A 14,100-nucleotide genomic window follows, 5' to 3' on the forward strand; every position below is an offset into this window, starting at 1 on the left:
CACTGGTCATAACAAACACCCTCTTCCAACAACACAAGAGAAGACTCTACACATGGACATCACCAGATGGTCAACACTGAAATCAGATTGATTATATTCTTTGCAGCCAAAGATGGAGAAGCTCTATACAGTCAGCAAAAACAAGACCAGGAGCTGACTGTGGCTCAGACCATGAACTCCTTATTGCCAAATTCAGACTTAAACTGAAGAAAGTAGGGAAAACCACTAGACCATTCAGGTATGACCTAAATCAAATCCCTTATGATTGTACAGTGGAAGTGAGAAATAGATTTAAGGGCCTAGATCTGATAGATAGAGTGCCTGATGAACTATGGAATGAGGTTTGCGACACTGTACAGGAAACAGGGATCAAGACCATTCCCATGGAAAAGAAATGCAAAAAAGCAAAATGGCTTTCTGGGGAGGCCTTACAAATAGCTGTGAAAAGAAGAGAAGCAAAAAACAAAGGAGAAAAGGAAAGATATAAACATCTGAATGCAGAATTCCAAAGAATAGCAAGAAGAGATAAGAAAGCCTTCTTCAGTGATCAATGCAAAGAAATAGAGGAAAACAACAGAATGGTAAAGACTAGAGATCTCTTCAAGAAAATCAGAGATACCAAAGGAACATTTCATGCAAAGATGGGCTCAATAAAGGACAGAAATGGTATGGGCCTAACAGAAGCAGAAGATATTAAGAAGAGATGGCAAGAATACACAGAAGAACTGTATAAAAAAGATCTTTACGACCCAGATAATCACGATGGTGGGATCACTGACCTAGAACCAGACATCCTGGAATGTGAAGTCAAGTGGGCCTTAGAAAGCATCACTACGAACAAAGCTAGTGGAGGTGATGGAATCCCAGTTGAGCTATTCCAAATCCTGAAAGATGATGCTGTGAAAGTGCTGCACTCAATATGCCAGCACATTTGGAAAACTCAGCAGTGGCCACAGGACTGGAAAAGGTCAGTTTTCATTCTAATCCCAAAGAAAGGCAATGCCAAAGAATGCTCAAACTACCGCACAATTGCACTCATCTCACACGCTAGTAAAGTAATGCTCAAAATTCTCCAAGCCAGGCTTCAGCAATATGTGAACCGTGAACTTCCTGATGTTCAAGCTGGCTTTAGAAAAGGCAGAGGAACCAGAGATCAAATTGCCAACATCCGCTGGATCATGGAAAAAGCAAGAGAGTTCCAGAAAAACATCTATTTCTGCTTTATTGACTATGCCAAAGCCTTTGACTGTGTGGATCACAATGAACTGTGGAAAATTCTTCAAGAGATGGGAATACCAGACCACCTGATCTGCCTCTTGAGAAGTCTGTATGCAGATCAGGAAGCAACAGTTAGAACTGGACATGGAAAAACAGACTGCTTCCAAATAGGAAAAGGGGTATGTCAAGGCTGTATACTGTCACCCTGTTTATTTAACTTATATGCAGAGTACATCATGAGAAACGCTGGACTGGAAGAAACACAAGCTGGAATCAAGATTGCCAGGAGAAATATCAATCACCTCAGATATGCAGATGACACCACCCTTATGGCAGAAAGTGAAGAGGAACTCAAAAGCCTCTTGATGAAGGTGAAAGTGGAGAGTGAAAAAGTGGGCTTAAAGCTCAACATTCAGAAAACAAAGATCATGGCATCCGGTCCCATCACTTCATGGCAAATAGATGAGGAAACAGTGGAAACGGTGTCAGACTTTATTTTTGTGGGCTCCAAAATCACTGCAGATGGTGACCGCAGCCATGAAATGAAAAGATGCTTACTCCTTGGAAGGAAAGTTATGACCAACCTAGATAGCATATTCAAAAGCAGAGACATTACTTTGCCAAGAAAGGTTCGTCTAGTCAAGGCTATGGTTTTTCCTGTGGTCATGTATGGATGTGAGAGTTGGACTGTGAAGAAGGTTGAGCGCCGAAGAAGTGATGCTTTTGAACTGTGGTGTTGAAGAAGACTCTTGAGAGTCCCTTGGACTGCAAGGAGATCCAACCAGTCCATTCTGAAGGAGATCAGCCCTGGGATTTCTTTGGAAGGAATGATGCTAAAGCTGAAACTCCAGTACTTTGGCCACCTCATGGGAAGAGTTGACTCATTGGAAAAGACTCTGATGCTGGGAGGGATTGGGGGCAGGAGGAGAAGGGGACGACAGAGGATGAGATGGCTGGATGGCATCACTGACTCGATGGACGTGAGTCTGAGTGAACTCTGGGAGTTGGTGATGGAGAGGGAGGCCTGGCGTGCTGCGATTCATGGGGTCGCAAAGAGTCAGACACGACTGAGCGACTGATCTGATCTGATACATATGTCCCCTCCCTCTTGAAAGATCTTTCTATGAAAACTAAAACTGAACAGTTTTCATGATTAAAGTAAAAAACAAAACAAAAAAACAACTGACTGATTGGGGAATACCGGAGTGGGTTGCCATTTCCTTCTCCAGGGGATGTTCCCAAACCAGGGATTGAACCTACACTGGCAGGTGGATTCTTTACCACCAGGAAAACCCACTTTCCAAATTTTCTACAATGAACATACACATGTTGTTTTTGCAGTGATAAAACAATGCTGTTCTTTCCTAAAAAACACATCACATTGGTAAAATATGAAAGATACTTATTTTTATAGCTTATAAAAAATCTCAAAAAAGTTAACTATAAGTTCAAATAATACTACCAAGACCTAGGAAGTAACCCTTCTAACTCTGCAGTCAGAGAGCTCTGGCCTCAAATCACTGGGCTAGTTACTTTACCTCTCTGAGTCTTAGTGGCCTGTTCCATAAAACAGGCACTAAAAGCTAGCTTTCAAGGTTAATGTGAATGTTGTGTACACTACATATAAAACATCTGGGGACTTCCACAATGCAGGGGGCCCAGGTTTGATCCCTGGTCAGGGAACTAGATCCCAGATGCTGCAACTAAGTAAGACCCAGCACAGCCAAATAACTAAACAAAAAAACTGGGGTACTTAGTAAATTGGTACTTTGTTGTTCAGTCGCTCAGCTGTGTCTGACTCTTTGTGACCCCTTGACTGTGGCACGTCAAGCTTTCCTGTCCTTCACTATCTCTCAGAGTTTGCCCAAACTCATGTCCACTGAGTCAATGATGCCAGTACTTTAGCAATGTACAATTTTATACTTAACCCAGAGAATAAAGACTGATGAAAAGATACCCAAAGCAAGTGGAAACTGTTAATATGCAATCCAAAGCTTTTACATATTTCAAAGAGAAATCCATTCTCTAGAAAGATCTGGTTGACTAAAATACTCCTTACATTTTTTAAACTTCACTACTTAGCACTAAGTAAGTTATAGTATATATACTTTAGGCAAATTATATTACACTAAACTTTAAGTTTTATTTTTAGCAGATAATTGAAAATGGGGGATTTTAAATTAGCATTGTTATACATTTTTTATGCTTTATACAATTTTGTAATTAATATCTAATAAGCTACTTGTATCTTGAATATATAAAGAACACCTACAACTCAATAATAAAGACAACTCAATTTAAAAATGGGTAAGGGGGGGAATAAAATGGGTAAAAGATCTGAAAAGGTATTTCTCCTAAGAAGATATACAAAGGGCTCAGCACATGAATAGATGCTCAGTATTATTAGCCATCAGGAAAATGTAAAAAAAAAAAAAAAAAGAAAAAAGGTAACAAAGGATGCTGTTAAATAGCCCATTACAAGAAGAAATTTTCCACTTGGCAGATTCACTGAAGGAACTCAAATGCTGGGCTCTGTTCTCACATACCTCCTATTTGCAGCTCTGGACAACCCATTCGCCTCATCTGCGTGCTGACAGACTCAATCTCTTGCACAAGCGGCACTAATATTGTCTCGTTGATCCACTAGGGAGAAATGAGATGAATGATTTTACACACATAATTTTAAAGCATTTCTCAAAAGATTATTTTCGTGAAAGTTTTTTTTACCGTCTTGTACTTGAATATTAATAGAGTACATAGTGAAAGAGAATGGAAGTAACAGCAGCCACAGTTACAGAGTTAAGTAAATATGCTAACAGAATGCAAGTTAATGAAGTTATACTCTTAAATCAGATATGCCTGTTTGCCTGTTTTTTGAAGATATAAAATTTACAGTTACATGTTAAGTTTTTCTTAAATTCTTCTATGATTATATATTAATACTTAGCTAAAAGGATCATTTTTAGTTTTTATTTCTAGGGTAGTTAGTCACATATTTTTTACTGGTTTGTGATTAGTATAATAGTTTTTTTTTTTAGTATAATAGTTTTTAAAACTAGCATAACTGATTATCTCTCAGCAGGCTCCCTCAATTCCCTAACCATGTGGAAAATGGATATTATTATATTTAAAACTAGTTTGTAAATATTATACTATTCACTTTAGGACTAGGAATTTCAAACGCCACTTTGCATGGTACGTGAAAAGACTGTTCAAAGAATCCACACCCAACCTGGTTTTGTGTTATGGGTTTTGGGTGTGTGTTCAACACCAACTTCAACTACCCTTTCTGCTTCCACTACCTTTTCCACTACCTTCCACTATCACTACTTCAACTACCCTTTCTGTTTAACCATATAGCAGAAGGATGAAAAAAAGTTTCAGATCAAATACAAGTTATACAACTCTTAATTAAAAAACCTCTGAAAATGATGTGTTTTTATAATTTAGTTAGCAAGAAAATTTGATATATTGGCAAGACCTGAATTGAATTCCTGTGTAACTATTTTTAGACTTTATCTTACTCAGCATGATTGCTCATATGTTTTGCTGCAGAAACAATAATGTGGTTGACTACTGAGTCCTAAAAAGACCCTGCTACTGTATTATAAAATATATGGTATATGTATACACTGCTTTTCAAAAGAAACTACATAAAATCCCCTAAATTTCAGAACATTGTAGCCTAAGGAATTCAGATCAAGGATTGTGTTTGCATTTCTTCCAAGCTAATACTCCTGACCAAGACTTTGTCTTTTAAATATACTAGCATTTTTAGATAAGCCTATAAGTGGAAATAAAAGGAAGTACAGTCCTAGCACATCATTTCACTTGTTCATTCTTCCAACATTTATTAAATGTATCCTACTTGCCAGCCACACTTAGGCTGCAACAAAATTGTCTGAGGTGCAGGAGAGAAATCGAGGCCTCACTCCTAGGAGGCCTCACTGAGTAGTTCTAGGGCTGGCTACGGAATTTTTATTCAAGAAAGCCAACCAGGCTTCTGGTTCAATAAAGCAGCCTACTATTTTCACCATACCCTCTCTTGATACCCTATGTAAATTACAGCAAAAGAACAAAAAATGAGTACAAATAAATGACTTCAACAAATAATATTTCCAGAAGATGGGGAGTTGGCGAGTAAATGGTGGAGGATGAAACAGTGGAAGAAGCTTCTACAGAGTCTAAGTGGGGCTTCCTGCAGTGGAGGAGGGGCCAATTTACCCCCTAGACTGGGGACATGTGGGTACTACAGAGAGCAATAGAATGAGGTAGGGTTGAAACCAGGAAACTCACTCTGTATGTGGGAGAGCTGGCTTTTGCCAAGCTCCAGGCCAAAGATTAGAAGGCTCTTCTCATGAAAAATTGAAGAAAAGGATACACTCTGAAGCAGCTTCAAGTATATGTTATGTTCTTTAACACTGAAGTTTTCAGAGAATAATGACCTCATTTTTGCTTCCCTCACATGTCTAGACACACAACAGGCTCTGATAGGAAAGCTCTCTGAAAAGCAAAATTGAGATGTTGGGAAAGGGAAGATCTTAACAACTAAATACACTGTTCCTTTATCCACTCAAAATATGGTGATTTGCTAAGTGTTGAGGGGAAAAGTCCCAAGAATGCAGACACCATATGGTAAACGTCTTCTTCATCCTTGTGTGTGTCACCCATAGTGCAGTTTTAGTAATATTTAATTCTGATAGTCTAATAATTAACATCTCTAACTGATACTCTAATAACATACTTTGTATATAAAGAGGCACAAACATTGTCCAGAGTAATGTCAAAACTCACATTTCTGAATTTAGCTGTCCATGAATCCATATGATCAAGAAGTTGTCTATTCATAGTTACTCTTGCCCAAACCTGTTAAAAAAAAAAAAATGTTTAGAATGAACGATCAGTGAGGAAAAGTCTTGCCAGGTTATCAGTCATCCCTTCCCCCACCCTCAGATATATTTTGAATACTCTGTAAAAAACTTCACGATCATCAATACTGACCTGATTAACATGTAGTAGTTGCTATTCATGCACATACATTTAAAATTCCTTACATTGGTATGTTCAAAGAATATTCTTTCTTTTAAGAAGAAAATTCAAAATCCTTTATTTGGTACTAAACTGATGAAACTACAAAATGTTCCATATCAAATGTATATTCTAGTCAAATGTTCTAATCCAAATGTTATTTTAAGAGCAAGAATCTTGTATGTGTTAAGTACAAATAGATACCTGAGGTATCTTTTTATGAATGAGTGCCACAAAATGTTTTAGGTAGGACACTAATGTTAACTCTGTGTCATAAAGAGTAAAATGTAGAATATAATTCAATTTTCAATACACAAGTTAGCTAGGGGTCTTTCTAGTGTTTGAGAAAGTGACAGTGAAGTCGCTCAGTTGTGTGCGACTCTTTGAGACCCTATGGACTGTAGTGGTTTGCCATTCCCTTCTCCAGAGGATCTTGAGACCCAGGGATTGAACCCAGGTCTCCCACACTGCGGGCAGACTCTTTACCATCTAAGCCACCAGGAAAGCCCCTTTCTAGTGTATAACATGTGCCAGATTTACATTTCTAGCCAGTAAAAGTGGATGTTACAGAAAACAATTTCCAGAAGTAGAAAAGAAGACTTTCAAACAACCTGTAAATCACAAACATCAAGTCACTTTCATTTTCCATTTACCTCCTCTGCAGCTTGTTTAGAGCTGAGATCGGCTTCATCTTTGTTAGCACATGGCGCCTGAGACCTACAGGCAAGCTGATACTGAAACTTCTTCAAAGTCTGTGCATAATCCCCCACAGAACGGCTGTAGTTCCAGAAAGTAGGACTGGTGGGAGGCGAAGTAGAATCTGGGCTTCCTACAACGATGAATGGAAGGAGTATCACAGTATGGTGTAGTAATTTTGATATAAGGGGCTGGTATATGAGCTCTGGGTATCTAGGAACCTATGCAATGGCAACCCAAGACAAAGTCTTCTCTCCTCCCAACATTATCTTTTCTTTAGAGAAATGGAGTGCTCATGCTAAACATTAAAAAGAACTTTTTCTGAGCAGTATCACTTTAACAGCCATGAGATTTCTAAGTGGTTGAAAGTGTCTGCTTATTTTTGTTGTAAAATTAAGCTTGTTTCATTCTCTTAAGACTTTCCAATGATTCAGAGAGAAACAAAAGACAAATTTCATCAGGAAATAAATAGGCTAAGTTCTTGCTTGAATTTTTAGAAGCTCTTTCTGAATGGGATAACTACCGCCTCCTATTAATATACTAGTCTTTTGGCTAGCAGCTAAACTCACTCTTCCGAGTGCTACACTGTGGTCTATTTATAGTTTAGTAACTCTTGTCTTGTATTAAGAGACTGTCTGCTGATTACACTTCTAGGTTTATCATTTTACTTTTAGGAAATGTAAACAGTCACATTTAGGGACTTAATACCACAGGGGACTTTACCACAGTACTTAACACATTTTAAGGTTTGTCTCCTTTCCCAAACAAAATTTGAGCTCCTCGAGGGCAGGGAGTATTTTTCCCCCTAGTATCTAGTACGTGTGTGCTCAATCGTGTCTGACTCTTTATAACCCCATGGACTGTAGCCCATCAGGCTCCTCTGTCCATGGAATTTTCCAGGCAAGTATACTAGAGTGGGTTGCCATTTCCTACTCCAGGGGAATCTTCCCAACCCAGGGACTGAACCCACGTCTTTTGCATTAGCAGGCGGGTTCTTTACCACTGCGCCACCTGGGAAGCCCAACATCTAGGACAAGTCGTTAATAAACAGCAAATTTTCAATGACAATTATATGATACTTTGCTGTTGTTGAGTCACTCAGTCGTGTCTGACTCAGTCATGTCCGACTGTGACCCCATGGACTGCAGCACCCCAGGCTTCCCTGTCCTTTACCATCTCCCAGAGCTTGGTCAAACTCATGTCCACTGATGCTTAGGAAGAGTTTATTTTTTTCAAAGTTTAACTGATGTCAAAATATCAATTGATATTTAGTACCCTCACAGAAAAATCACAAAGAGAGACTAGTTTTTTTAATCTTAGCAGTATTTTTAAAAGGCATGATTATAAAATAATAAAACTGGTCTTCTTTTGATGTTTAGAGGCATGGAGGATGAGAAATGAAAGGGACATGTGGCAGTATTTCAAGTCACAGCATCAAAACCTTGGATGTGAGCCAGTCTTGTGCTGGTAGCATTGGTGAAAGTATGCTCCATACTGGCATAAAGATAATAACTATGTATAATAAAGAAATATCACACTTGGTGTGATATTTCCAAGTAGAACTTCTGGCAACATTGACTTAGAAGAATGAATACTGTCAAGAAAAGTTTTAAACAAGTACAATGACTGAATACATAGGGAATAAAAAAGGAAGAGACATGGGGTCATGATAAGAGCAAACAGTTTACCCTATTTTGACTAATTATTTTGACTGTTAATTTTAAAAACGATAATCAAGCTTTCTGAGGGCAAACCTGAACTTAAGGAAAATTTCAAAGAAGTCTGGCTTTAGATGACAAAAGTTCTATGTAGATGACAGAAATACAGTTTTATATCTGTTGTACATGAGCTAAAGTACAAGGAAAATATATAGCAAGAAGTGACACAACAGGGCCTCTCTATAATGACCCTCACCACCAAAATAGCACAAAATCCGCAGTTGGACAACCCCAAAGATGTAAGAATAATAAAACATATAATTTAAATGAATAATGGAGCTTGCAAACATGTAATAGGAATAGCTGCTAAAAATGAAGAGGGAATTGAAAATCAGAGTGGCCAGTGGTCCGTGTGTGAAGTGATGCTGCGGTTGCTCTGGAGAATTTTGTAGGCTTTGGGAAACCTATCAGTGTGGACTTCAGTGCCTGGGAACTGGAAATGTGCATACAGGTATCGGGCTAGACTGAGGCCTCCTTCCTACCTCTATTCCCTGCACCTGGCACACAGCTGAGGACCTCAAGGGGCTGTGTTCTCAGTGGATAAGGAAAAGAACATCTGTTCACTGACACCAGGAGGTAACAGGGAAGCCTGTCTCTCTTAGGTTGTTTTTAAAAAGAAATCCCCAGAGATTTAAAAATTACAGCTCCGCCTTCATGTGGGTTTACTGCACCCATTTATACTCCCTGTAAGGTCCAGGAACCTCCAAGCCCAGAAATTACTTAAATTAATTCAGGATCAATGATATTCCTCAATCACCGGATAGAGGCAAATATGAAACTGCTAGGAGGAAACAAAAGGCTTCCATCCAGCCTGCCTAAGACCGAAACAGCACAGATGAAACTCTACCGAAGACAGGCTTACCAAAAATGAAAAATGCGTAAAACACAAAGAAACATATCTCCAAGAAAATGCATCAACAAGAAAAAAATGTTAGTATGTAATCAAGAACTTTAGATAATGGAGCTACTGGACAGGAATTTTAAAGTATGCTTAAAGTGACTGAGATAAGAAAAAGAATGGAAAACATAAGAACAAAGCAAGATACTCTAAAATAAATCAGGCATATATCAAAGAGAAGCAAATAAAATGTTGAAACCAGAAAAAAAAAAAAAAGACAAATTAAAAAACTCAATGAGTTAAATAGCAGTTTAAAGTTTAAATTAAAAAGACAGAACCATCAGTCCTAACTGGATAAAACAAACTGTGGAGTGAGGAATAAAACAGAATGCTCTTCTTTATAGCAGAATGCCAAAATACTAAACGTGCACTGAAGAAATGGAAATATTAGAAAGTCTCCCTTTTGCAACTACTACTGTAGTAACACTGGATCATCAATGGATGCTAAAACTGCTGGAGGGAAAGACTGCTTAAGGGAACAGCATAGTCCTAAGTCTCAAAAGCATCATACTATATAGATTGTTCATAAATTACAGAAGGGAAAAGCTACTATGAACAAACTGTGCCATCACTATGACCAGGAGATCCAATTTAACTTTGCCAATAGAGGGACAAATAATATCATGTATCCTCTGATGTGATGCACTGAAAGGAACATACCACCAGCTAAGTTTTATTCTTGCCAAAAAATATTTAAAATGAATCTAACAATGAGAAAACCATCACACAAATACAAATCTACCAAACTGGCCTTGTATCTTCAAAATGTAAATGTCATAAAAGACAAAAAAGAGAACAAACACTCATAAATGGTCCAGATGAAAAAAGACTAAAGAAGCATGACAATTAAATGAAATATGTGGTCCCTGACTGGATCCTCCATCAATAAAAGAAAAGAGCTACCAAGGTCGTTATTGGGTCCACTGGAGGAAAGGTAAATATGAAGAATAGTAGTAACTTAAATATGAAAATCATATGGTAGTCAGAAAGGAAAATGTCCTTGTTCTTAGGAGATGCATGTAAACTACCTTCTGAGAAACCTGTGTACAGGTCAAGAAGCGACAGTTAGAACCAGATATGGAACAGATTGGTTTCAAATTGCAAAAGGAATACAGCAAGGCTGGATACTGTCACCCTGCTTATTTAACTTCTACGCAGAGCACATCATGTGAAATGATGGGCTGGATGAAGCACAAGCTGGAATCAAGACTGCCAGGAGAAATATCAACAACCTCATAAATGCCGATGATACCACTCTAATGGCAGAAAATGAAGAGGAACTAAAGAGCCTCTTGAGGAGGGTGAAAGAAGAAAGTGAAAATGTTGGCTGAAAACTCAACATTCAGAAAATGAAGATCATGGCATCTGGTTCCATCACTTCATGGCAAACAGAAGGGGAAAAAGTGGAAGCAGTGACAGACTATTTTCTTGGGCTCCAAAATCACTGCAGACAGTGACTGCAGCCATGAAATAAAAAGATGATCCTTGTGAGGAAAGCTATGACAAACCCAGACAGTGTATTAAAAGGCAGAGACATCACTTTGACAACAAAGGTGTGTATAAGTCAAAGCTGTGGTTTTTCCAGTAGTCAGGTATGGATGTGAGAGTTCAATGATAAAGCAGGCTGAGTGCTGAAGAATAGATGCTTTTGAACTGTGGTGTTGGAGAGGACTCCTGAGAGGCCCCTAGACTGCAAGGAAATCAAACCAGTCAATCCTAAAGGAAATCAACCCTGAATATTCAGTGGAAGGACTGATGCTAAAGCTGAGGCTTTCAATACCTTGGCCACCTCATGCAAAGAATTACCGCAATGGAAAAGACTGACGCTCGGAGAGACAGAAGGCAAAAGGAGAAGGTGACGACAGAGGATGAGATGGTTAGACAGCATCACTGACTCAATGGACATGAATTTGAGCAAGCTCTAGGAGATAGTGGAAGACAGAGGAGTCTGGCGTGCTGCAGTCCATGGGGTCACAAAGAGTCGGACACGACTTAGCGACTGAACAACAAACAGTATATGTGAGTGTCCATTTTCTCATTATTGGAGAAAGGAGTTATAAATCTGTAAAGGAAGGAGGCTAAGACAAACCCTGTATAGTTGGACTGGAATTGGAGGTATCACAGGAACTTATGGTTTTTAATACATATAGATGGATTCCCTGGTGGCTCAGACAGTAAAGAGTCTGCTTGCAATGCAGGAGAGCTGGGTTCGATCCCTGGGTCGGGAAGATCTCCTGGAGAAGGAAATGGCAACCCACTCCAATATTCTTGCCTGGAAAATCCCATGGACGGAGGAGCCTGGTGGGCCACAGTCTGTAGGGTTGCAAGGAGTTGGACACAACTGTCCGACTTCACTTTCACGGACGGATGGAGAAATATACAAGTGTGTGTGTGTGAGTGTTTCCATATCTGTTTCCCAGCTGTCTGCCCAGTGGACTTAAGATTAACCATGGCATATCCAGTGCACAGACATTAATTACAAAATATCTTTCTCCACTAAAAGCAAACATGACCCCCCAGAAAAACAGACTAATTCCAAAGCTAGTTACTAGAGAAAGAAGAGCCTGGAAAATCTTATGGGAAGTGGGTTGGGGGTAGGGTTGGGGGAGGGGGGAGGAGTGTTCAAAGAATGATACCAGAAGAACACAGAAGCTAGACAATCACACTAGCCAAATCTGAGACAATCTAAGCATCAAAATAACCTAACTGGAGGAAAGAAGCTCTACCTTACAAGAGAATACTAACAAATATGTATATTTAAGAAGTGGCTGCACAACAAACTGAATGTAGGTAATGCTAAATGATACACTTAAGATGTTTAAAATGGTAACTCTTATGTAAATTTAACCACACACACACAAAGTTTATAAAAAACAAAAAAGGGATAAATAAAAAAAGGAATGAAAAATTAGAGAAGTACCATGACAACCAGTAATAATTAACTTTGAAAAGAATCTTAAAAGGGTATTAAAGCTATTAAGTGAAAATTTGATAAAGAAAAGGATATTTATAGTCTCAAAGTAGTTTTCCACAAAATATTAATACAGATTAATTCATACAAAATACTTAATTACCTAAAACCTATGGGCCCAGAAGGCTTAAAAGTATATAGATGGACATAGATACACAGGCAAATAATACCCAAAAGAAAATTAGTATAGCTGTTAGTGTCAGACACAACAGACTCAAAGGCAAAAAGCCTAAGAGATAAAGATAAAAGGAGTAACTGACTAGAAGGATATTCTGAATTTATATGCATATAACAGAATCTCATAAACATTTAGCAAATTTGACAGTTACAGGGAGACATTTATTGGGAAACAATCAGTGGGTGCATTTAGCACACTTTCTTAGTAATAAATTAAGCAGATAAAAATTAATAAAGAATTTAAGAATATCATTATGAAGCTTGACTCAATGAACAAACAAGAAGCCCAATATTTATAGACTATGCATTCTTTTCAACACACTAAGATCCACTCACAAAAAGTGGTCATAAATAGCAGGCCTAGGTACAGGCTTCAAAAACTATGAAAAAATTAATAGGGTACAGATCAAAACCTCTAGTCACCGTACAATTAACTTAGGGGAGGGAAAAAAAAGATAACGAAGCCTTTCATTTCCCATATTTGGAAATTCAAAGCAACACCAATCACCAATAATACTTCCAAACAGTATTTCTAAATAACTTGTATAGGTTAAAGAAGAAATAAAAATGGAAGCCAGAAAATATCTGGCTGTGACAAAGGCAATGTAGAGGGTACACAGGGTTCTTTGTATTTTACTCTGTAATTTTCGGTTTCCTTGAAATATTTCCGAATTTAAAAAGAAGAAAAAGCATGTATCGACAAATAACAAGGTAATATTGATTTGTTCCTTTGACATCTGTGGCACTTTCAGGCAAAATTAAATTAAAAATCAATAGAGAGACTTCGAGTGACACAAAGAGCCATGGTCCAATAACTGGCTTCCTCATTGCGGCCGTGCTTTAGCACCGAAGGCGCTTTCTGTTAAAGTTCCTGAGGGGGAAAAATCATTACTCGGCTCGATAACCTAATTTGGTTTCAAATAATTGACTTTGTAATAATCAAATCCACCCCAAAGAGATTAAGATTTGCTAACATTGTTTCCCAAGGTAAACAAGAGACAAGTTAAAAAATGTTCTGAAGAACAGCAACATGTCTGGTGTAAATCCATGCTCCCTCCATTCTCCCTGCTACACCGACCTTCACAAGAACTACCCCAAGAGACAACCCTCACTTCACCACGCCCTGCCACACACCGCTTCAAAAACAGTTTATAACCTCAACTTTTAAACAAATTATAAATTACGTTATACAAAAAAGCTTTTAATCGTAAATGAAAGGTTTAAGATTTCTGTTAGCTCAGCTCTATTTTACATCTTAAATTTTGATGAATTTGATTCTAACAGCACAAAATGCTATGCTATGCTATGCTAAGTCACTTCAGTCGTGTCCGACTCTGTGCGACCCCATAGACGGCAGCCCACCAGGCTCCCCCGTCCCTGGGATTCTCCAGGCA

At 38.4% G+C, this 14,100-nt stretch overlaps 1 protein-coding gene across 2 annotated transcripts in view; it reads right to left on the minus strand.

Annotated features, from left to right (window-relative positions):
* Positions 1-14,100, minus strand: part of TMEM209 (transmembrane protein 209) — a 32,293-nt gene that overhangs the window by 13,306 nt on the left and 4,887 nt on the right. For both annotated transcript variants that reach the window (XM_019959079.2, XM_019959078.2), the window contains exons 7-9: positions 6,900-7,075; positions 6,013-6,084; positions 3,765-3,861 (exon numbers count right to left, since the gene is read on the minus strand). In XM_019959079.2, the coding sequence (XP_019814638.1) occupies positions 3,765-3,861; positions 6,013-6,084; positions 6,900-7,075 (345 nt within the window). The remainder of the gene's footprint in view (positions 1-3,764; positions 3,862-6,012; positions 6,085-6,899; positions 7,076-14,100) is intronic.

This window comes from Bos indicus, chromosome 4, assembly GCF_029378745.1.
Source record: "Bos indicus isolate NIAB-ARS_2022 breed Sahiwal x Tharparkar chromosome 4, NIAB-ARS_B.indTharparkar_mat_pri_1.0, whole genome shotgun sequence".
In the NCBI taxonomy this organism is placed as follows: domain Eukaryota; kingdom Metazoa; phylum Chordata; class Mammalia; order Artiodactyla; family Bovidae; genus Bos; species Bos indicus.